At 46.0% G+C, this 25,805-nt stretch overlaps 1 protein-coding gene across 1 annotated transcript in view; it reads left to right on the forward strand.

Moving 5' to 3' along the window:
- LOC115458713 (inactive serine/threonine-protein kinase TEX14-like) overlaps positions 1–25,805 on the forward strand; it is a gene marked incomplete at its 3' end in the record, with an annotated part of 207,866 nt that overhangs the window by 165,089 nt on the left and 16,972 nt on the right. Inside the window, 3 exon segments of the mRNA XM_030188539.1 lie at positions 14,033–14,160; positions 18,374–18,567; positions 23,284–23,386. Of these exon segments, the coding sequence (XP_030044399.1) occupies positions 14,033–14,160; positions 18,374–18,567; positions 23,284–23,386 (425 nt within the window).

Consider the following 25,805-nt stretch of genomic DNA (forward strand, 5'->3'; position numbering starts at 1 on the left):
CCACTCCTCCACTCTGCATGTATGTGATGTGTGTGTGTATGTGCCTACATTCGTGTATGAAGGGAATTACAAGTAAGAAAAGCAGTCATGCTTGTTGTGATGTCATCCGATGGTGCAGAGAGGATGGAAGTGCCATAGCTTTTAAGTTCAATTAAGCAAATGCACTATGCTGCTTATGCCCAGAGGCCATGTGGAGTCTTCTCAGTTTTATGTGAGCAAGTGCAAAGTGATTCATGTGGGAAAGAGAAACCCAAACTATAGATACACTTTGGAAATACAATTTATTGGTAATATTAAAATATGTATATTACATTACTACTACTACTTATCATTTCTATAGCGCTACTAGACGTACGCAGCGCTGTACACTTGAACATGAAGAGACAATCCCTGCCCTACTTTATTTTTTGTTTTGATTTGCTTACTTTATTTTTTGTCTATTAGATTATAAGCTCTTTGAGCAGGGACTGTCTTTCTTCTATGTTTGTGCAGCGCTGCGTACGCCTTGTAGCGCTATAGAAATGCTAAATAGTAGTAGTAGTAATTAGGACAGACAAACAGGACAAACAAGAGATAAGGGAATATTTAAGTGAGGATGATAAAATAAGGGTTCTGAACAAGTGAATAAGGGTTAGGAGTTAAAAGCAGCATCAAAAAGGTGGGCTTTTAGCTTAGATTTGAAGACGGCCAGAGATGGAGCTTGATGTACCGGCTCAGGAAGTCTATTCCAGGCATATGGTGCAGCAAGATAAAAGGAATGGAGTCTGGAGTTAGCAGTGGAGGAGAAGGGTGCAGATAAGAGATTTACCCAGTGAACGGAGTTCCCGGGGAGGAATGTAGGAAGAGATGAGAGTGGAGAGGTACTGAGGAGCTGCAGAGTGAATGCACTTATAGGTCAATAAGAGGAGTTTGAACTGTATGCGGAAACGGATAGAAAGCCAGTGAAGTGACTTGAGGAGAGGGCTGATATGAGCATAACGACAATGGCGGAATATTAGTCGTTCAAAATTCTGCTGCACAGATTGAAGAGGGGAGAGATGGCTAAGTGGGAGACCTGTAAGAAGCAAGTTGCAATAGTCTAAGCGAGAGGTGATAAGAGTGTGGATGAGGGTTCTGGTAGTGTGGTCAGAAAGGAAAGAGCGAATTTTGCTGATATAGAGAAACGACAGGTTTTAGCAGTCTGCTGAATATGTGCAGAGAAGGAGAGGGAGGAGACCCATACGCCATGCCCCCTCCCTACCCATCTTCAAATCTCTGCTTAAAACTCACCTCTTCTATGCTGCCTTCGGCGCCTAACCGCTCTAGATAGACAGAATGCCCCTATCTATCCACTCTATCAGATTAACTGTTCACTCGTCCTCTAGATTGTTCACTTGTCTTTAGATTGTTCTCTTGTCTTTTAGATTGTAAGCTCTTTGAGCAGGGACCGTCCTTCTATGTCTAAATTGTACAGCGCTGCGTAACCCTAGTAGCGCTTTAGAAATGCTAGTTAGTAGTAGTAGTAGTAGTTACGAGCTGATGAGACAGGAAGGATGAGAGTGTTATCCACAGAAGTAGAGAATGGGGGAGGAGGAGAGGTTGGTTTAGAGGGAAAGATGAGAAGCTCAGTAATATCCTTGAAGTATAACCTCGGCACATCAGCATCCACCTGAAGGCTCTTTATTTTCTGAAATTTGCTTTATTGAATAAGTGTAGCTAATTTTCTCCGAGGACAAGCAGGCTGCTTGTTCTCACGACTGGGTGACGTCCGCGGCAGCCCCCACCAACCGGAAAAAAGCTTCGCGGGACGGTCGGCACGCAGGGCACGCCCACCGCGCATGCGCAGCCGTCTTCCCGCCCGTGCGCGACCGCTCCCGCCAGTTCCTTTTTTTCCGCGCCTGGAGAGAGTCGTGCCTGTGCCGCTCTCTCTGTTTCAGCCCCGGAAAAACCGTCGCGTTTACGCGAACCTTTTTATTTTCTTTTATATTTAATTTATCGCCGCGCGCTCCACTTTTCTTTTTTTAAAAAAAAAAAAAAAAAAAAAAAGGAGCACGCGCTCCCATTTTCCCTCGCTTCCAGCGGGGACGTAGCATTGCGGCCTGGTGGCCGCACGGTCGTTTTTCATTTTCGAGGTGTGATTTCCGCCACTATCGACGACTTTAATTTCGCCGACGCGATTTTTCCGTCGATGTCCTCGAAGGTCCCGAGTGGATTTAAAAAGTGTGGTCGGTGCGGCCGGCCCATCTCGCAGACCGACACCCACGCTTGGTGCCTCCAGTGCCTCGGGCCGGAGCACAATTTCAAGTCGTGTCCCCTGTGTCTCGGTCTCCGGAAACGGACTCAGGTTGCGAGGCAAGTTCAACGGGACCGTATTTTTGGAACTTGCGCCGGCCCCTCGACGTCGACCTCGACGGCATCGGTATCGACGCCCGGTCCTTCGGTACCGGTATCGATGCCCGAGACATCGGCACCGATGGCATCGACCCCAGGAGAACAGGTCCCGTCGGCCCGCCGGTCCTCCGGTGAGGGTAGAGGTGAGAGGCCGCGTGGGCAGTCGGCCCCGGTCACTCCCTCAGCCCGTGGCCCACGGGACCGAACCCTGTCTGACCCGGTTCCTTGAGACCGAGGGGGATCGTCATCCTCCTCCTCCATGCCTCCCGGCGCCGGTGACGGGCATCGGAAGAAGGATAAGAAGCGCCGTCACCGGTCGCCCTCGATGCACATCGGAGAGGAGTCGACGCCGAAGCGTCTCCATCGAGAGGAGAGATCCCCGTCGGTGATAGAGGTGCCGACGCAACAGGGTCCCGGCACCTCGGTGCAGTCTCCTGGCTCCCACCAGATCCGGGCACCGACACCCCTACCGGCCCCACCGCCTTTCTCGGCAGCGGGCCTGGACGAGTGCCTCAGAGCCATCCTTCCGGGGATCCTGGAAGGGCTGATGCGCCAGGCTGTGCCGGCGCCGGGGGTGCTTGCGCCCTCGGCGCCGATGACTGTGGCGCCGGCGAGCTCTAGCCCGGCGCCGGGGCCGTTGACACCGCCGCCGCTTGCGGTGCCGGTCTCGACCGCCACGCAGGTGGAGTCCCCGTCGACGTCGATGGAGGGAGCTCCGTCCCCGCCGGCGCGGGAGTCCACCGCTCGACGACACCGAGACCCTGGTGCCTCGACGTCGAGCCGGGCCCGGTTCAGGACTCAGCTACATGAGCTTATGTCCGACACCGAGGATGAGGACTCGTGGGGGGAAGAGGAGGACCCTAGATATTTCTCCTCAGAGGAGTCTACGGGCCTTCCCTCGGACCCCACGCCTTCACCGGAGAGGAAACTCTCACCTCCCGAGAGTCTCTCCTTTGCCTCCTTTGTGCGGGATATGTCTATTAGCATTCCCTTCCCCGTGGTCTCTGTGGAAGAGCCGAGGGCCGAGATGCTCGAGGTCCTCGACTATCCATCACCACCTAGAGAGTCCTCCACGGTGCCGCTGCACAATGTCCTTAAGGAGACGCTGCTTCGGAACTGGGTGCGACCATTAACTAACCCCACCATTCCCAAGAAAGCAGAGTCCCAGTACAGGATCCACTCTGACCCAGAGCTAATGCGGCCACAATTGCCCCATGACTCATCGGTCGTGGATTCTGCTCTCAAGAGGGCACGGAGTTCGAGGGATACCGCCTCGGCGCCCCCGGGGCGGGAGTCTCGCACTCTGGACTCGTTTGGGAGGAAGGCCTACCAATCCTCCATGCTCGTGACCCGCATCCAATCATACCTGCTCTATATGAGCATCCACATGCGGACCTATGTGCAACAACTGGCGGACCTGGTCGAGAAGCTCCCGCCGGAGCAGTCCAGGCCTTATCAGGAGGTGGTCAGGCAGCTGAAGGCGTGCAGAAAGTTCCTGTCCAGGGGTATCTATGACACCTGTGACGTGGCATCTCGTGCTGCGGCCCAAGGTATAGTGATGCGCAGGCTCTCATGGCTGCGTGCCTCTGACCTGGACAACCGCACCCAGCAGAGACTGGCCGACGTCCCTTGCCGGGGGGATAACATTTTTGGCGAGAAGGTCGAGCAGATGGTGGACCAACTGCATCAGCGGGAAACCGCTCTCGACAAGCTCTCCCACCGGGCGCCTTCAGCATCCACCTCCACAGGTGGACGTTTTTCCCGTGCCCGGCAGGCTGCACCCTATTCTTTTGCGAAGCGTAGGTACACCCAGCCGGCCCGAAGGCCTCGTCAGGCACAGGGACAGCCCCAGCGCGCTCGTTCTCGTCAACAGCGTGCGCCTAAGCAGCCCCCTGCGCCTCCACAGCAAAAGCCGGGGACGGGCTTTTGACTGGATCCACGGGAACATAGCCGCCCTACAAGTGTCCGTACCGGACGATCTGCCGGTCGGAGGGAGGTTAAAATTTTTTCACCAAAGGTGGCCTCTCATAACCTCCGACCAGTGGGTTCTCCAAATAGTGCAGTGCGGATACGCCCTGAATTTGGCCTCCCTGCCTCCAAATTGTCCTCCGGGAGCTCAGTCTTTCAGCTCCCATCACAAGCAGGTACTTGCAGAGGAACTCTCCGCCCTTCTCAGCGCCAATGCGGTCGAGCCCGTACCACCCGGGCAGGAAGGGCAGGGATTCTATTCCAGGTACTTCCTTGTGGAAAAGAAAACAGGGGGGATGCGTCCCATCCTAGACCTGAGAGGCCTGAACAAATTCCTGGTCAAAGAAAAGTTCAGGATGCTTTCCTTGGGCACCCTTCTGCCAATGATTCAGAAAAACGATTGGCTATGTTCCCTGGATTTAAAGGACGCATACACTCACATCCCGATACTGCCAGCTCACAGACAGTATCTCAGATTCCGCCTGGGCGCACGGCACTTTCAGTATTGTGTGCTGCCCTTTGGGCTCGCCTCTGCCCCACGAGTGTTTACAAAGTGCCTCGTGGTGGTGGCGGCGTATCTACGCAAGCTGGGAGTGCACGTGTTCCCATATCTCGACGATTGGCTGGTCAAGAGCACCTCGGAGGCAGGAGCCCTCCGGTCCATGCAGTGCACTATTCAACTTCTGGAGCTACTGGGGTTTGTGATAAATTACCCAAAGTCCCATCTCCAGCCTACTCAGTCTCTGGAATTCATAGGAGCGCTGCTGAATACCCAGACGGCTCAGGCCTACCTTCCCGAAGCGAGGGCTACCAATCTCTTGGCCCTGGCTTCGCAGACCAGAGCGTCTCAGCAGATCACAGCTCGGCAGATGTTGAGACTTCTGGGTCATATGGCCTCCACAGTTCATGTGACTCCCATGGCTCGTCTTCACATGAGATCTGCTCAATGGACCCTAGCTTCCCAGTGGTTTCAAGCCACCGGGAATCTAGAAGATGTCATCCGCCTCTCCACCAGTTGCTGCACTTCACTGCTCTGGTGGACCATCCGGACCAATTTGACCCTGGGACGTCCATTCCAAATTCCGCAGCCCACGAAAGTGCTGACGACGGATGCATCTCGCCTGGGGTGGGGAGCCCATGTCGATGGGCTTCACACCCAGGGTCTGTGGTCCCTCCAGGAAAAGGATCTGCAGATCAACCTCCTGGAGCTCCGAGCGATCTGGAACGCACTGAAGGCTTTCAGAGATCGGCTGTCCTGCCAAATTATCCAAATTCGGACAGACAATCAGGTTGCAATGTATTACGTCAACAAGCAGGGGGGCACCGGATCTCGCCCCCTGTGTCAGGAGGCCGTCGGGATGTGGCGTTGGGCGTGTCAGTTCGGCATGCTCCTCCAAGCCACATACCTGGCAGGCGTAAACAACAGTCTGGCCGACAGACTGAGCAGAGTATTGCAACCGCACGAGTGGTCTCTCTATGCCAGAGTGGTACGCAAGATCTTCCGAGCGTGGGGCACCCCCTCGGTGGACCTTTTCGCCTCTCAGACCAACCACAAGCTGCCTCTGTTCTGTTCCAGACTTCAGGCACACGGCAGGCTAGCGTCGGACGCCTTTCTCCTTCATTGGGGGACCGGCCTCCTGTATGCTTATCCTCCCATACCTTTGGTGGGGAAGACCTTACTGAAGCTCAAGCAAGACCGCGGCACCATGATTCTGATAGCGCCCTTTTGGCCCCGTCAGATCTGGTTCCCTCTTCTTCTGGAGTTGTCCTCAGAAGAACCGTGGAGATTGGAGTGTTTTCCGACTCTCATTTCGCAGAACGACGGAGCGTTGCTGCACCCCAACCTTCAATCCCTGGCTCTCACGGCCTGGATGTTGAGGGCGTAGACTTTGCTGCGTTGGGTCTGTCTGAGGGTGTCTCCCGGGTCTTGCTTGCCTCTAGGAAGGATTCCACTAAAAAGAGTTACTTTTTCAAGTGGAGGAGGTTTGTCGTTTGGTGTGAGAGCAAAGCCCTAGAACCTCGTTCTTGCCCTGCACAGAACCTGCTTGAATACCTTCTGCACTTATCAGAGTCTGGCCTCAAGACCAACTCAGTAAGGAATCATCTTAGTGCTATTAGTGCTTACCATTATCGTGTGGAAGGTAAAGCCATCTCTGGAGAGCCTTTAGTCGTTCGATTCATGAGAGGTTTGCTTTTGTCAAAGCCCCCTATCAAGCCTCCTACAGTGTCATGGGATCTCAACGTCGTCCTCACCCAGCTGATGAAACCTCCTTTTGAGCCACTGAATTCCTGCCATCTGAAGTACTTGACCTGGAAGGTCATTTTCTTGGTGGCAGTTACTTCAGCTCGTAGGGTCAGTGAGCTTCAAGCCCTGGTAGCTCATGCTCCGTATACCAAATTTCATCACAACAGAGTAGTGCTCCGCACCCACCCAAAGTTCCTGCCGAAGGTGGTGTCGGAGTTCCATCTTAACCAGTCAATTGTCTTGCCAACATTCTTCCCCAGGCCGCATACCCGCCCTGCTGAACGTCAGTTGCACACATTGGACTGCAAGAGAGCATTGGCCTTCTACTTGGAGCGGACACAGCCCCACAGACAGTCCGCCCAATTGTTTGTTTCTTTCGACCCTAACAGGCTAGGGGTCGCTGTCGGGAAACGCACCATCTCCAATTGGCTAGCAGATTGCATTTCCTTCACTTACGCCCAGGCTGGGCTGGCTCTTGAGGGTCATGTCACGGCTCATAGTGTCAGAGCCATGGCAGCGTCAGTGGCCCACTTGAAGTCAGCCACTATTGAAGAGATTTGCAAGGCTGCGACGTGGTCATCTGTCCACACATTCACATCACATTACTGCCTCCAGCAGGATTCCTCGATGCGACAGTCGGTTCGGGCAGTCGGTGCTGCAGAATCTGTTTGGGGTGTAAATCCAACTCCACCCTCCAGGACCCGAATTTATTCTGGTCAGGCTGCACTCTCAGTTAGTTGTTCTTCGTAGGTCAATTTCTGTTGTACCCTCGCCGTTGCGAGGTTCAATTGACCTGGGTTCTTGTTTTGAGTGAGCCTGAAAGCTAGGGATACCCCAGTCGTGAGAACAAGCAGCCTGCTTGTCCTCGGAGAAAGTGAATGATACATACCTGTAGCAGGTGTTCTCCGAGGACAGCAGGCTGATTGTTCTCACCTACCCTCCCTCCTCCCCTTTGGAGTTGTGTGTTTCATCTTTTGCTAGTCATTCAACTGGCGGGAGCGGTCGCGCACGGGCGGGAAGACGGCCGCGCATGCGCGGTGGGCGTGCCCTGCGTGCCGACCGTCCCGCGAAGCTTTTTTCCGGTTGGTGGGGGCTGCCGCGGACGTCACCCAGTCGTGAGAACAATCAGCCTGCTGTCCTCGGAGAACACCTGCTACAGGTATGTATCATTCACTTACTCACAGTCAGTAGTTTCTCAGAAGTTATTGCCCCAAGGCAAGAGGTCTGGTAGTTCTGAGAGCTGTATCAATGGGTGGAGATGGAAATCTGAAGAAAGGAGGCTTTATTGCAGAGGTGGAAGAATAGTCAGGCAGATGAAGGCAGTTCAGAGATGGGGTACTGGGTTTGTGCAATATCTTGAGAGAAAGAATAGATGAGGCAAAAAGATGAGCTTGCTGCAAGGGAGGGGGGGGGGGGGGGGGAAGCAGGACATGTGCTGTCTGAAGCAAGATGGAGAATGTCTGACCTCATGGACAAGAGGGGCCGAGAAGAACACCCACACATCCAGGGGAGAGAGAAAGAAGGAGCAATAAGGACAGAGCCTGAGATCAGGTAGCAGATGTGGTCACAGAGGGCAGTCTTCAATTGGAGAGAAAGGTCATACCCTAGCTGACCCATCAGGACAAAGATAGTAAGAATAATCAGGAAATAAAAGTAGGTACACAAAGGAGCCAAACATTTGCAAGGGTAGGCTAAAAAAAAAAGTTCCACCCACTTCTAGGGTTTTCTGTTTCATTTCAAGAAAAAGTTTCCTTCTCAACTGTGTGGGTTTAGTAACATCAGGGAAAATCCAGATCTTTGCCCCCGCAAATAGCATAGATGAATTTCTGAAGTATAATGTTAACACTGCATTTAAGTCTTGTTCAAATACGAACGACACTAAAAGCGTTGCTCTCTCAGAAATATTTTCCATAGATTGTTCCAGTATTGCAGATAAATCATTAAGATCCAAACTCTTATCGTCTATAATTCCTTCAACTCCCTTCTCCCTGCCTTTTCGTTGAGGCAAATAGAAAATCTTATTTATCGGAGGGAAAGCTTCTGATGGCATCTTTAAAATATCCTTCAGATATCTTTTGAACATCTTTAAAGGCAGAGTTCCAGGAGATTTTGGAAAATTTAGGATTCTTAAATTTAAGCGTCTATTAATATTTTCCATTTGTTCAATTTTATTATGAAGAAAAATTTTGTCTTTAACAGCAGCTACTTTAAATTCACACAGATTATCCACTTCTTGCTGCAGAGTTTTAACTTTTGTAGAAAACTCTTCTTTCACAGTTTCGACCAAGCCTTGCATTTCTCCAAATGTAGAGGCTAGAACTTTTATCTCACCTCAGGATTCCTGTATTGAGGTATCCATTTTCTTCAGCATTAACCATATCCTTTCCAGATTCACCTCTGTAGATTTTCCTGAGTCTCCAGAATCTGGAGACTCTAGTTCCAGAGATTTATATAGCATGTTAGGATCCCGACCTGGGGGCTCACTCTCAGCGCTTCCGGCGGAGCTCGCCACTCCCTTCCTTAGTGCTGACTCTGCTGGACACGGAGGCACTTTCGAAGCCGAGGGAGGAGATAAAGATATTTCATTTTCCCTTAGAGACTCCTCTTCTTCGGTCATCTCTACTCTAGGAGCCCTCACCCTCATTCCCAATTGGGGGCCTCCGGTCAGGAAGGGTTCCAGAGTTGGCTGTAAGGGTGACAAGGATGAGGTAGGCGGGATTCCCACTCTCGTCGATCCTTTCCTTTTTGTGTGTGACATCTGGACATCAAAATACTAACTTTTTGAGGGTAAAAATGCACGAAAAGGAATCAGCGTTCTCGGAGCATCTCACAACACGACCGAGTGCACCGCCATCTTGACGGGGCCCCCTATTCATGTGGCTTTTAACAGATGCAAGCTTTCGATTCCATGTTTGGCAATGGCTCACTGGTGTCCATGGGCTCCTGTAGTTCTCCCAAGCACTTAGCTGGTGGTACTCTTCCACACCTTCTTGCTCTCTCTTGGGCTTTGATTACTTTGCCCTGGCCCAAGTTGGATTCCAGGCACTCTCTTACTGCCAAGCAAACCCCAGGAACTTCCTAGCATCCAGTATGGGGAGGAGAGAGGCCTTCAGCTAGGGAGTGTCTCCAATTATTTAACCCTGATTCCTTGTTTCCCTTTTCTAGGGCATAGAAGGCCACTTATAATTAACCCAGGCTTTGTCACAAGCCCTACAGTGCTTGCCTTGGTCCCAGACTGGAATTCCCTTCCCTTAGATGGCCAACTGTGCTCCCCTCAGAATCCTGTTCCTGCAACAAGAGAAATACATGTGCAGTTGAGCTAGCTTGAAAGCTCCGTTTTCAGTTCTGGAAAAAGTTCTTATTCAGGGTTCTGTCGGATAATGTCATCCCATATGTGAGGATTTATGTCCTGCTGTCCTCGGAGAACACTTGCTCCAGGTAAGTAACTGTTGTCAGCACTGTAGGGCTAATTCTAAGAGGAGTTGACCTAGTTTTAATTGGCAAGAATGCATACAAATGCTGGTGTACTAGTCATTTACACATGTATGTGAATGCATGCACTTATAAATGATCAGTTTCCAGCTAAGCAGTATGCTATGATGAATCTTTCCAAGCAGGCATTGACAGGGATGGTGCATGGGATGGGTACATAATTACTTGCATAGCTTATAAAATCTTATAATCTAAGCACAGTCTTTTCCAATCTAGGTGTGATTATTTTGCTCCCTAAATATATGTCTGTTTTCTTTATAGAATAGGCTTCAAAAAGGCTGTTTCCTATTGCCTAAATTTAGGTGCCCCTTTGTAGGATTACTCTCCACACATATAAGTTATACATTTGCTCGGTTGTCCCAAATTATACCTGGTTTTCCCGCATCTGTGTCAAACATGTAATCTATATATTGAGGGGTCAAATAACAGCACCTACATGTATACTCTATGTGTATTTACAGCCTGGCCCTTGGAATACATTTACACGGCTCCTTTTGCTCTACATACAGCACATGAAGGGCAATCCTATGTTGGCACCTAATTATATGCTAAGTGCTCACATATTATACAATAATAAGTGCTTTAGAGTTGCCAGTAATTAACAGGGACACAACAAGTAGAAATAAGGCTTTTAAAGTTGGTCTCATAAAATAGTTCTGAAACCTGTGTTGGTACAGTACTTCTGTGTACTGCTCAGTCTTTCAAGATACACACTGTACATAATAATATTCATCTCTTCCCAGCTAAACATTTTTACTGCAGAGTCATTATTTTTATCCCAGCAGTTTGCTCATGATCCTTTGGGTTTCAGTTCACTTGGAACCGGCTTCTACTCAAGACTCTGCTTTGAGCTTCCATTTAACTACCTGGGGCCTGATATTCAGCTGGTGACAATCAGCGTTTTGCTGACTGCTGCCAACATTATACCCAGAAATTCAATGCTGGGCCCATGTTCAGGCTCCAACATTGAATTTCTGGGTATATGGAACCAACAAAACGTAGCCGGTTAAGTGCGATGATCGGTAGTTGACCGGCTATGAAGAACTGCATAAAAATAAGACTGTTTTATGTAGTCCTATTTGTGCAGTTATCTTAGCTGGTTAAATGCTGACTCTACCCCTGGAATGCCCCCAAAATAGCTGGTTTCAACTTGGATGCTAGCTCGGCATTTTCAGTAACACTACCTGGTTAAGTGCTGCTGAAATGCCTGGTTAGTGTGACCAGGCAATTTAAATGGAATAGCAAAGAGGCGCTGAGTGTCTAGCAGCGACAGAAGAAAAAACAGAAAGCAGACACTGGAAGTCCAAACAGTTTCTTTATTTGTACAGACCCGATGTGACCACGTTTCGCCAATTAAGGCTGTATCAGTGGTAGTAACATAAAACAGCTAACCAGGGACAAAGAAAGGCTTAGCCCGGACAGCACAACTGACTTCTGCAGTGGTTCCTTCACAGAAATGGAGCAGCATTGGGGGTTTGCATTGTCCTGTTAGCAGATAGAGAGTGAGAACAACTGGCTTGATGACTGTCTACATAAGGACCTATGCAGCCCACAGCAAGCCAGTATTTCTTGGTTTCCAGTAGGTAGTGGGTGAGATTGGCCTATATAGTTTGGGTCTGGCCTGAAAAGTCTGGGATACTTTTGGTTTAGGAGTGTTCACCTCCTTAGGGGTTGTTGTGATCTGTATTAGTCTTGTTTTTAAAAAAGAAAGCAAAATATCTGGGATTAGCTGGTCTGGTCAGAATAGCCAGGTGGTGCAAGATCTAGTGGAGCCAGGTTCCTTGGGGGGTTGATTTCAGTACCTTTTGTCCTCTGCTACTACTCTTGGGAGGAGGCCAGAGTAGCATTATAGCAGCTTTATTTCAATAAAGTTGGTTTAAAAAAAAAAGAAAGAAATACAGGCAGCCTTAAGTGCTCTTGCTGTTGGAGACTGAAAGGTGACTGAGGAGCCAGGTGGAGGGAAGTTGTTGGTTCATGCTAGTGCTCAGTAAACCATGGAGGCTACAGGAGGATATGGGTATCACAGGCTGAGCTCAGCAGATGTGCAGCCTTTGACAGCTACCACTTCAGCATCAGTGCAAACAGATAATGGCATGTTTTAGTGAGGAATGCCAGACAAACAAAATCTTTGTCCTGGGACAGAAAGCCAGCAGCGGTAATGTGGTTGAATCTGCATATGGCTGCAGAGCAGAAGAGCTGTATATGGTAAAAGGCATGCCTGGGACTGATGCCAGTGATTTTTGGCAGGAATAGCTACCATTTTGTCTGGAGCTATGGTAGAGCAGAGTCTAGGGGAGGGACCATTAAGTCCTGTGGGGGTCCAGAGAGAGAGAGAGGTGTGCTCTATTCTGCTGCGGGGATGGAACATAGCCCAGGGATGGGCAACCCAAGTTAATTTTGTTGATGCACCAGGCTGCCTCCCTTAAGAAGGATCTGGTAGCAGGGAGTCTGGTGAGGGGCAGTTCTGTTTGGCAACCCAAAGATGGACTTGTCCTCCAAGAAACCTGTGCTAACTCCAGACGAGGATTTGGACAACACTGGGTCCTTGGATTTAATGGATTCTTGGAGGAGCCGTTGAAGACTGCTGGGGCTTGTAAAGAAACCTGTTGAGGAATAGAAAGTTATTTGAAATGAAGATGCTTCAATAGTTTGCACTTTCTGGAGGAACAAGCTGGCATCCTTAATATCTCAGGTCTCGTTGGTACTGAAGATCTCAGAGGAGCAGTTGGCAGAAGACAGTGTGGCAGATGACTCAATTGAGGGCATTTGGAAACTGTCCTAGGTCTTCCCCATCCACAGGGCGCTCTGTGATATGATCGAGGCTGACCGTGACACATTGGATGCTGTTCTTGAGGTTTATAGGTCTATGCTCAGGCTGTATCTAGCCTCCATGGAGCAGAAGGATACATTGTGGATGCCTTGGTATCGACAGTCACCAAGAAGATGACTGTCCCAGTGGAATAATAGTAAATTATGACCCTAAAAAAAACCCCTAGGACCAGCAGATGGAGGCACCGCTGAAACAGTCTTTTGAGTCGTCCACATTGGCCCTTCAGGCAGCAATTTGGAGAGACAACATCACCATGGCTAAAACATGACTATGGTGGTGACAGTTCACCATCGTCTCTGGTTCCAGAATTAGCAGATGGGATGCCCAAGACGTGGATTAGTAAAATTTTGTAAAGGGAAAACTGCTGTTTGAAGAGGGAGAAGTTAGTGAAGGACCGTGAAAATTCCAAACTTCCCAGGCTTCCAGAAGGATAGGCCTGAGTGTTCAAGTTTGGGGTTTTTTCAGTAGGGAAGTTGAGGACACTTCAGAAAAGTTCCTCTCCAGGGTCCCAAGAAACAGGTAGGCAAGTGGTCTGCTAAGTCATGAAGGAGGGAAATTGTACAAGCAGACACGATCAAAGGTAGATCATTTGGACATTAGTCATTTTTTGAGGGCAATTAAGCATCTTTGGCCTCTGTGTTATCTGGTAATCCCACCTTGGGATCTCAACCTTCTCCTTTTAGCCTTGTTAAAGGCAAAATTTTAACCTATCTGGAGGTATTTCTGAAGGATGTGATGCTTAAAGTGATGCTCTTCGTGGCAATTTATTTGGCTAGAAGGATCATGGAGTTGCAGGTTTGCTTTGTTACAGAAGTACTTGTTGGCTGTGATCTGCACAGGTCCGTATCAGAGTGATGTCATCAAGCCAGTGGTTCTCAGTTTCTTTCTGCTGGCAAGAGAGAATAAACCATGTGTCTGGACTGATCTGGAGGGACTCAAAGAGAAAATTAGCAGTTGATATCGAATTTCTTCTTTTTGTATATAAAAAAAAGGTTTTATATGTGGAAAAGCCTTTTTGAAGTGACCACCTTAATGATAATAAGTAGAATTTTTGGTACTGAACCTAGAAATTTAAAAATAGTACATTTGCTTTATATCATCATTCCCTCTTATTCCCAATTCTTTAGATCATTGATTGATATTCAGGAGCTGTCCAGCATTGCATGTGAACAGGAGAGGCCTTATAAGGAAATGCATCTTAAAACTCCCACAGCCAGGCATCCACCTATGAATGTTAGCACTCCTGTAATCTCAGGTAACTGCCTGCAATAAAATCAGGGGGGGGGGGAGGGGAATTAGAACTAGTTAGTGTTTTTAATAAGACACTAATTAGTTCTAATTACTTCAAAACAAGACAAGGTAAATCACAAAGACCAGAAAACCACCCAAATAAACTAATATTTTACAGAATCAGATTGTAGTTTGTATTTTTCTGAAATGTAGGTATTTGTTTTTACTGGTGATCCCAGGAGAAACCTGGAAACAGAGTAAGGATCTACCTTGAATTCTCTACCTCGCCACCTCTCCCTTCACTAGTCCGTTCCCCTCTCTCTCCTTCCCCTCATTCCTTTTCCTCCTTTCCTGAAGTTACTATAGAGGAAACTACACTTCTCCTTTCTTCCTCAAAATGTACCACCTGTTCCTCTGATCCCATTCCCACCCACCTTCTTAATGCCATCTCACCTGCTCTTATTCCTTTTATCTGTCACATTCTCAACCTCTCACTTTCCACTGCAACTGTCCCTACTGCCTTTAAACATGCTGTGGTCACACCTCTCCTTAAGAAGCCTTCACTCGACCCTACTTGTCCCTCTAATTACCGACCCATCTCCCTCCTCCCTTTTCTCCAAATTACTTGAGCGTGCTGTTCACCACCGCTGCCTTGATTTTCTCTCCTCACATGCTATTCTTGATCCACTACAATCTGGTTTTCGCCCTCTCCACTCAACCGAAACTGTGCTTACTAAAGTCTCCAATGACCTATTACTGGCTAAATCCAGAGGTCATTATTCCATCCTCATTCTTCTTGATCTTTCCGCTGCTTTTGACACTGTCGATCACAGCATACTTCTCGATACCCTGTCCTCACTTGGATTCCAGGACTCTGTCCTTTCCTGGTTCTCTTCCTACCTCTCCCTCCGCACCTTTAGTGTTCACTCTGGTGGATCCTCTTCTACTTCTATCCCTCTGCCTGTCGGCGTACCTCAGGGTTCTGTTCTTGGTCCCCTCCTCTTTCTATCTACACTTCTTCCCTTGGTTCATTAATCTCATCTCATGGCTTTTCCTACCAAATCTACCTTTCTACCCCTGATATCTCACCTTGCATCCAAACCAAAGTTTCAGTGTGCTTGTCTGACATTGCTGTCTGGATGTCTCAACGCCACCTGAAATTAAACATGACCAAAGCCGAGCTTCTCATTTTCCCCCCCAAACCCACCTCCCCGCTCCCCCCGTTTTCTATTTCTGTTGATGGCTCTCTCATTCTCCCTGTCTCCTCAGCTCGAAACCTTGGGGTTATCTTTGACTCTTCTCTCTCCTTCTGTGCTCATATCCAGCAGATTGCCAAGACCTGTCGTTTTATTCTTTACAACATCCATAAAATCCACCCCTTTCTTTCCGAGCACACTACCAAAACCCTCATCCACACCCTTGTCACCTCTCGTTTAGACCTGCTGCAATCTGCTTCTTGCTGGCCTCCCACTTAGTCACCTCTCCCCTCTCTGCTGCCCGTCTCGTCTTCTGCCCAGGGTTCGCTTTACTCATACTACCCCTCTCCTCAAGTCGCTTCACTGGCTCCCTATCCGTTTTCGCATTCTGTTCAAACTTCTACTAACCTATAAATGTACTCACTCTGCTGCTCCCCAGTATCTCTCCATACTCGTCCTTCCCTACACCCCTTCCCGTGCACTCCACTCCATGGATAAATACTTCTTATCTGTTCCCTTCTCCGCTATTGCCAACTCCAGACTTCGCGCCTTCTGTCTCGCTGCAACCTACGCCTGGAATAAACTTCCTGAGCCCCTACATCTTGCCCATCCTTGGCCACCTTTAAATTTAGACTGAAAAGCCCACCTCTTTAACATTGCTTTTGACTCGTAACCACTTGTATCCACTCGCCTCCACCTACCCTCCTCTCCTCCTTCCTGTACACATTAATTGATTTGATTTGCTTACTTTATTTTTGTCTATTAGATTGTAAGCTCTTTGAGCAGGGACTGTCTTTCTTCTATGTTTGTGCAGCGCTGCGTACGCCTTGTAGCGCTATAGAAATGCTAAATAGTAGTAGTAGTAGTAGTAATAATCCTTGCATGTAATAATATTAGCAGGCCAAAATGTTTGTACCTCATAGGAGATTGGGGGAGGTCCTATGATCAATCTGCACCCAGACTTGTTCATGGTACTGATGGCTAGAAAGTTTCATTATCTTGTTCCATTTCTTTTACCTTTTCAGTACTTTATCGCTGTTGATCACAGGTCATATTGCTGGAACTCTAAGCATAGTTTTTGGCCAGCCCAGAACTGTTATATCTTCTTAAGGAGATATTTCCAGTTGTTTGGGTTGAACAAAAGAATGGTCTTGTGAGCCTGCATGTACTTGCAAAAGCTGCATTTAAACAATTTAGCTGCGTTGACACTAGCACCACACTTTGTAAAAAGCTGTCAGTTTCAGTAACCATCTTGTGGTTAGCATGAATCCCGTTTTCAGTCTGTAGAATTTGAGTATGTATAAAATGCAATACCTCTAACCAAACAAATTGCCACACTGTTATCTAGTGATTGTAGGTATGAAAAATAGGTTTAAACAATATACTACTACTACTACTATTTAGCATTTCTAAATTTAATTGACAACAGTAGTGTATCTCACGGCATTTGTCAAACTGAATTGTGGTAGGTGGCACACCCACTTTCAGGCTCCATGCTCCACCAAACCATGTCCACACTCTATCCACCCCACCCCCCTTTGATGATGTTACTGGATATGTTATAGTCCCACCCTTGTTGCATAACCACACCCCTTGCCCCACCTTATTTGCATAGCCCTGCCCCAAATACTGCCCCCTTTTGTATAACCCAGCCCCAAAAACCCACCCGTTTTGGTGATGTTATGGGAAGTAACATAAGCCCTGCCCCTTTTTGTAAGATGGTGGCTTACCACTGGGCACACTATACCATGTCCTATTCTGACTACTAGCCACCATCTTGGATGGGGTCACATGGCAGGAAGTGATGTCAAACACCCCCTGACACTGCCTACTACAGCTGTGGAGGAATGTGGCAGCTTAACCTTTTTTTTCTCACACGAAAGAAAATAGACATTTTAGCCTTCAGAATTTTCCTTTCAAAAGGATCTGTTTTTTCACAACACAATTAAGAAGAATTTGAAAATCTCTCTCAATCAGTTTGGTTTAGTAGTACAAGTACTAGTTCTGCGTTAGCTTGACTACTGTAATCTGTTTTATGTCAGTTGTTCAAGGCTAGTTTACAGATACTCCAAAATATGACAGTGAGATTGATCTGACAGGCTATGAAATGGGATAATGTAGCCCCCTTGTTAAGGCAATTACATTGGCTTCCTGTGGAGGCAAGATCATTGTTTAAACTGTTTATGGATTTACAATGTGCTATGTGGGTCAGCCTTCTTCATCATTAATGTCTTTAGTATCATCTCAACATTGAGAAGAGCCTTTGAGCAGAGAGTTAATTAAAAACTTTCCCCTCAATGTTAAGGGGGAAATATAAGCGATCGCATACTATGTCTATTGCCTATCAAGCTTCAAGCTAACTGTTTAAGTTAGGAAGAACCCGAAAGCTTGTTTATTCACTCGTTTCTGGAATTTTGTTTCTGTTGTATTTTATAATGATTTAATGTGCTTAAAGTATTTGTGTGTGACTTCCCAGTGTGATTGACTGGTTTGTTTTTTACTGTTATCGCATCTGAACTTGTAGGTAATTGGCGGAATATAAGTGCAAATGTAATGTAACTTACAAAATAAAAGCATGGAGTTTCAGTTTCAAAAAGACTTGGATACCTAATTTTGAAAAACAACCAGGAAAGCCACTAAATTTTAGTGCTTTTTTCTCTAGAATCCTAAATTTAGGTGCCAAAAATTTGGTAGTTGTAAAGGTCAGGGTTAATCTAGGGAAACAGAATAAGTGCTTAGAATTAGAGCTTCCCAAACTTGTCCAGGGGAATCCCTCCACAATTTTGTTTTGGAGGAATCTGTAATTAATATGTCATGAGAAAATATGCATTTATTGGGAAGGAGGTGAGGCAAATCAATCTCTGATATTTATGGTATATATCTAAAATCCTTACTGACTGGGGCCCCCAGGACAGGTTTGGAAACTGCTATCTTCAACTTAATGAACACCTCCATCTGACGAATAATCATTAGTTTCTTCAGAAGAATGGAGGCAAAGCATTTGCAGGTTTTTAATTGGTCACACACATTGTTAACTTCCAGATGAGAAGGAAGTTCTCAACACTAATCTTTGCAAAGACAGTATCAAGACACATGGCTTGGAGACTAGAACTGTGGATACCTCCTGCTGGGATAGTCAAGCATATCCCATAACAAGGTCAAGTACTTTTGCTACAGCATGTGAGAAAAGTGTCTGTGTTCTACCTGAAAGTCATTCATCTCAAGACTGGGAAATTGTAAGTGATAAAATCTGATCCACTTTGGTGTGAACTATATAGGGGTAACTGTATAAAGCTTCTTTGATGTGTAAAGCCTAAAAGAGTTTTTATAAATTGTATGTCCGCACACATGTGTAAAAGGTATGCACTTGGAAAGATTGTGTTACTTTTACATGATCTGTATATAGTCTTCCCAGAGGCATAGGGGTCCTTTTATTAAGGTGCACTAATGGATTTAGCGCACTCTAATTGATAAGACGCCCATCATATTCCTGTGGGTGTCTTTTCATTTAGCGTGTGCAACTGCTTCCTCAAGGACAACTCCTTAAACTAACAATAAGCAAATCTTGAATATTAAAACTTTTCACATGCCAAATATCCCAAAATAATGGAAGCCCCCTAAACTTTCTGGAGCATCCATACCTTACATTTAGTCAAAACATTTTCTGCCGACTGCTGCTGTTCAGCAAAGATGGTGTCGGCATCTACCCTCAGTTTTAAAGTTAGTCGGCAGATCTTTCCCACCAATCATAGAACCCAATTACAGCAGAGACACCCATTCAAGCTCCGCATTCAACCCCCGAGGGGACAATGATTGTAATAGATAAATCCACTGTTGTTTTTTTATAATTTAATATATTTTTATAATGACTGCCCTCCCACCCTTCATATATCTGATCTAGTATTCGCAATTGCTTGTCATTTACTGTGTCCTTTATCAAGCCAATGGGAAACCAATGGGGCTTCTAAATTGCCTGTAGTGATTCGTGACTTGTGTTCATTCAACCTAAGTTTTACTGATCTACTGCTTCGCCCTATGTATACTAACTTACACGGGCATTGTATTAAATAAACTACTTGAGAACTATTACAGTTTTTTATTGTGTTGAGCTTGTATGACTTTGCCTGTTTGTTATCTGTCCAAGTGGGACTAATAAATGCCAACATGCACCATTGGCATTGCTCACTGTTGAGTGATATCTCTCCTGTTGCACTTCAAAAGCGTCATTATGAAAATATATTAAATTATAAAGAACCACACTGGATTTATCTATTACAATCAGTGTCCCATCAGGGTTTGAATGCAGAGATTGAATGGGTGTCTCTGTTATAATTTGTTTCTGTGATTGATGGGAAAGATCAGCTGATTACCTTTAAAACTGAGCGGGTAGATGCCGACACCATCTTTGCTGAACAATAGCAGTCGGCAAGAGGTGTGTTGGCTAAATGTAAGGTAAAGACGCTCTAGAAAGTTTAGGGGGCTTCCATTATTTTGGGATATTTGGCATATGAAAAGTTTTAATATTCAAGATTTGCTTATTGTTATTTTAAGGGGTTGGCCTTGAGGAAGCATTTGTGAAACATGAGTCATTTCGGACAACATGCCCCCATAAAAGACCAATGTCAACGCCAATGCATAAGTCTTATGGTATAAACTGAATCCATCAAGTGTCAAAACTTTTTTACTTAATTTAATAGACATTATAAAAGTTTGTCTACAAAGTCTAACAGTTTTTCCACAGTGATTATTTTATAAAGTATGCATGTAGTGCCGTAGCCGGGTGCACACGGCGCACCCCCCCTCGGCGCATGAGCACATCCCCCTGGAGCGCATTCTTACCAAAGAGGGCGGGCGGGAGGGCCGCTCCGCACCGAGTGCATGTCGCTGGGAGCTGCGTCGGCTCCGCTGGTTCCTTGCTCTCTCTGCCCCGGAACAGGAAGTAACCTGTTCCGGGGCAGAGAAAGCAGTGAACCAACGGAGTCGACATCCCTCCAGCGGCGTGCACCCGGGGCGGACCGCCCCACCGCCCCCCCTTCCTACGCCACTGATGCATGTATATACTTAGAGTACATGTAAATTTACTTCTTCTCCAGAGGTGTAAATTTGTGCATTGGCATTTCTATTATTAAGGCTGGATCTGGAAACCTGTTTTATAAAGAAGATTTTGCCCACATCAGGGCTGCATCAGGGGCTCAAAATCTCCTGAAGATGGCAGTGTCACCTCATGAAACAAACAAAATCTCCGTAAAAGCGTTATGTGGCACACCAGATGGTCTGCAAAACCCTTCATCCTAGAGTGTCTTGGGGTTGAGAAATCTGTAGTGTTGAAAGGTCTGCTGCTGCACAATGAAGATTTGTCCAGAGCAAATTTCTCAACCCCAAGACACTCTAGGTTGAAGGGTCTTGCAGACCATCTGGTGTGTCACGTAACACTGTTTGCAGAGATTCTGTTTGTTTCATGAGGTGACTGCCATCTTCATGAGATTTTTGAGTCCTTGACGCAGCCCTGATGCGGGTAAAATACGGCCTGTGTCAGGCAGTTTGAATTCATGTTTTAATAAATATTTGGTTTGACTTTCTTTGTAGCTGGTTTGCTTGTCTTTGTGTCATCATTCTGTTTTATAAAGGCACATATCAATGAAATGCTTTGATGTCCCCATGCATACCCCCACCCTCCCACTCTGTCAGACTGTCAAAGTAATGCTTTGATGTTTCTCTTATATATACTATCTGCTAACACATTTGCTTATTTCCGATCTGACGAAGAAGGCAACCTTCGAAAGCTAATCAAGAAATGTATTAAGTTATGTCCAATAAAAAGGTATCATCTTATTTTCTTTTCCATGTTTTATTTTGTTTGATTTCTATTGATAACCTTTAAGAGTGGACTAGCACGGCTACTACACGTCTCTACTTATAAAGGCACATAAGATCTATGTTGGTATTGTAAAATATCCAGCAGTATCCAGACAGAATTGGAAACACTAACAACCTGTCTTACATAAAACATCTCACCTTGAGCTGTCAGGCTGAAGGAATGGATTGAATTCAGGAAGCTTTTTTGAAAAGTTTGGACCAAGCTCAAAACTCAATTGTGTTGATGATGACTTAAATATCAGCTCTTTCAATGGTGGAGCTATATAATTCCAGCTCGTTGAATTTAGCTGTCTTTAAATAATGAGATATAAAACAGGAGAGAGGCTCAAATCTGCAAAGTTCTAGGAGCTGCAAACACAGCACAAAGAACATGGCTCCCTGCAGGAAAACCCTTTTTTCTTTTTCTGATAGTCTCTCTATCAGTGCAGTCATTTCTAGCTTTGCCATGGTTTGCTTCATTTCGTATTTGCTTTATTTCATCTAAGATTGTTTCAGACTGGGTATCTTCTCAATATCCTCTTTGCTAAATATCAAAGGAAAGAATTATTTAGTTTTTCTTTTTCAACAGTTTTATTGATATTCAGCAAGGTACTAGAAAACACACAAGCCAATAGGATAGGATCAGCAGATCACACATAACAACTGTAGCTTGACAAATATCTCCATAACCCCCCCCCCAAACTTCCTCCCCCCTTAAACTCACAAGACAATGTAAATATAAACAACAAAAGTCCCCCCTCTAGACAATGTAAATATAAACAACAAAAGTCCCCTCCCTCTATCTCAGTGCCCCCCTCCACAGGAGTAGTCCTTGGAAGAGAGACGCTCCACCATCCAAACAAGCAAGGTCCTCAACTGCTTAGAGCCCTTAGCCTCCTTTATAAGTAGACGTACTGGCAGCCTGGCCCCAATATTTCTCCCTCCATACATGATAGGCATCCCACACTTTATGGAACGCCGTCAGTTGTCCAGAATGTATGGAAGTCAACTTAGACATAAGAGTGAACACTTAGCTTAGAATTGGAAAGTCTCCAGTTTGAAATCCACAAGAACCTGATCGACATAGTACTATGTTTCACTATAATAGCTGCATCAGGGAGTTGGGTTTCATATATCTTAAAGTTACACTTCAGGTACAATATTCGTGTGGAGTATTAACCACCAAGCCCAAGGGTGCTCACCTTGCAATGTCATACAGAGATCACTGGGAACCCAAGGGACCACCTATAATGGACGGGAACCCAGGCTTATCTGCTCAAGGCACATCCAAACTTGGAAGAACCAACCAATCAATCGGTTAAAATACAGTTGTACTGCCTGCTAATACAGGATAACACTGGGAACTGCAACCCCCCCTTCTCCCTTCTTCTTACTTTAGTTTTTGTACTTTTACACTTTGTCATTCAAGTGTCCATCTGACTCCCTTACAGGCTTCTTATAGTACACGCCATCTAATCTACCCAAGAAGATAAGCTCATTACATAAGGTATGAGGTGATACAACATATGTATACCTGATCTTGATTTGTCCATGCTATATTGTGCATAAATGCCAATTAAATCTAATTAGTGCCAATTGCTTGTTAGCCAATTATTGGTGCTAATTGGCTCATTATTCAATTAAATTGGATGTGCTCCCAGATATGTGCATGTTATATTTGATGAATTGTATAGCTCCGTGCAGCAACTAAAATTTTAAGATATTAATTACTCTTTGCAACAGTGGTTCCTAAACCTACCTCAACCTTTCTGGTTTTCTGAATTTTCCCAGTGAATATATATGAGAGAGATTTGTATGCACTCTTTCTATAAGTTATGTAAATATATTATGCATATTCATTATGAATATTCTTAAAAACAGACTGGCGTGGGGGGGGGGGGATGCTGCAGGGACATGTTTTGAGAACTTTGCTTTATATTATAATTTGTGAGACATATCAGTGGTTTGTTTGATGTGTATGCTTTTTTCCAGTAATTAAACTACAGCGTTTTACTCTGTTCCTATTCATTATATAACACACCATATTGTTGGCTCTGTGCCTTATGTACACTTAGCTTTTGCATTTTTCTTTACAGAGCAGTAAGTCATTGAAGAGCATTTTGTGTTCACCTCTGACAAGGATAAGAACAGAATCTGAAGTATCAGCAACTGATACACCTCACAAAAGTTTACAGGAAGGTTGAAAGCTAATTTTTTACTTATTGGCAGTCCCCATGCCCTCTCTGTCCTTTTATATATATATAAAAATCAGTTCTGTGATATATATGACATCACTCAGCCTGAAAACTAAATACACGTTCTCCAAGGACAAATGGTACAACTGTTTTGACTAATGGGTAACATCATTTGATGGCATCCAGCAAGATAATTACTCCCCAGTGACCATCCTAGAAACCTTTGAGAGTGGCTCACCACTATTAGTGTGTTCCCCCACCCATCATCACCTCACAGGACCAAATCAGCCTTATCTTTTCTGTGCAGCAGTGAGGACACATTTCTTTCTTCTTCCCACACAGCTCACAAATCTTTTTTCTCATTGATATTGCATTTTTTTCTGTGTTCTTTTCTTGCCTGTAAGTGCCCACACAGGGCCAGTGTTTTTTCTCTCTCTGTATCTCTCTCTCCCAGCCCAGGATGGGCTGCTTCTGGAGGGTCATGTCATGGCTCACAATGTCAGCTGAATCCAATTCCAGCTGCCTACGCCCACTTGTTTTCAGTTCCAGGCTGTCCAACTGATATGGTCCCACACAGTGATAGCAGGCAAGAAGGTTCTCACATGTGTGGTGAGCTGCTCTCAAAGGCTTCTGGAATGGTCATTAGGGAGCAATTCTGCACTGGGCTTCGTTAGATGACATCACCCATCTGTCAGAATATGCATTCGGAGACAACTTGCTTAGGTGAGTAACTTCTGTGTCTGCTCCCTCCAGTCCAGAAGAGTCCAGTCAGACAAGTGTGTCACCTAGATGTTAATAATCACAGACATTTGTTTAGGGGCCCTTTTATTAAAACTTAGCATGTGCTAAATACATAGATGCCCATTGATATAAAATGTGCTTTTTAGCATTTAGCATGTACTAATTATGTTATTTCATGCTAAGCTTTAGTAAAAGGGCCCCTTAGTTTCATCAAGCATAATTTTACATCAGGGCACCTAGCCTATTTTATGAAGATAACATATGCACTTTATATGCTTTTATAAAATAACTTCAAGGAAAGTAGACAACAGTTTGCATTTTCACCAAGGGGGTGCATTGTGTGTGTTTATGCTGATATTCAGTGGCACTTAACTGGATAGTGCTGATGAATATCAACTGGGACCACTGCAGTACTATCTGGTTAGTGCTAGTACTTACCCGGTTAGTGTCATTATTCAGTGCCTAGATAGGCCAACAAAAAGGCTGTCCTAATTTTATCTGGGCACTTACCCAGGTTCCACAACTCGGGCATTCGGCACACACTCAGACGTATCAACCCCCGCCCCTTCAATACCACACTACAAGCCGTATCTTCGATAGAATTGGATTTATTTTGGCCGCAGCCAGGAACATCAAAATTGTTACAACTTAAACAAATTACATTACATCTTCTACTAATCATTATGCCAGCATGCATTTCTACCCGGGTACACAGCTTCTACACGTAGTTGCATATTCGGGCCACAGGCCAAGCCGTACCAAGCCCCTGTGGCCCCCTGTGCTGTTTTCCAAGCACCCGACGTCACTTGGTGTCTCCCGTTGAAGGAGGCACCTACCACATTTACAAAATGACGTTCTAGGCCTCCCGGCCGCCCAAGCCAGGAGACAAGCTGTATACACGTTTTTCCCGTTGAAGGAGGCACCTACCACATTTACAAAATGACGTTCTAGGCCTCCCGGACGCCCAAGCCAGGAGACAAGCTGTATACACGTTGTTTCCTTATAACAAGGCTGCTCACATGCAAGCCTACCATTTGCATCAACTTGATAATTTTCCACACAACTCTTTCTGCAGCAGTAGTTACCCCAAACTTGTAACTGTTATGTGTCAAGCTGCTGTGTACCCATTGCTGGCTGTGCGTAAACATTGTAGTCTAACGCCTCGCTGCGACAAATCTTGCCTCTCAAGTGGGTGGCGGGTGGGCGTTGCTCTTCTCCTGCTTCCAAATTAAACGGACTTCCTGTGCAGTTCAAATTCCTCTCTCCTCCCCCTTGCTCCTCCCCTTCTTTCCTGCCCCTCCCTTGCTACCCCTTGTTTCCCTCCCACTACTACCTCTGCTCTCTAGCTAGGCCCTCCCTGTACACTTCTGTCTTCGCTGGCCTTCAGCCCGGTTGTGGTCGGCCCCCTTTAATGGGTGTGCCTGATTCTTTCTGAACATTCAGCACTGTAATCTGGGTAAGATCTGGTGCTGAATATCCCAGTATAAAAAGCCTGTAGTAGCTGGCATTTAAAAGAACACTGACCACTGTGGGCTAAATATTGACCAGAAAATGTTTGGCTAGACATCAAGACTTTGGTCAAATGTGATGCGTTAGCTAGTGCAAATTTTTCAAAACAAATGCCATCTTCCACTAATTGCTTAACACCTATGTTTACTAAGGTGCTCTATAGGCAGGTTAGC

The sequence above is a fragment of the Microcaecilia unicolor genome, unplaced genomic scaffold, assembly GCF_901765095.1.
Source record: "Microcaecilia unicolor unplaced genomic scaffold, aMicUni1.1, whole genome shotgun sequence".
NCBI lineage: Eukaryota > Metazoa > Chordata > Amphibia > Gymnophiona > Siphonopidae > Microcaecilia > Microcaecilia unicolor.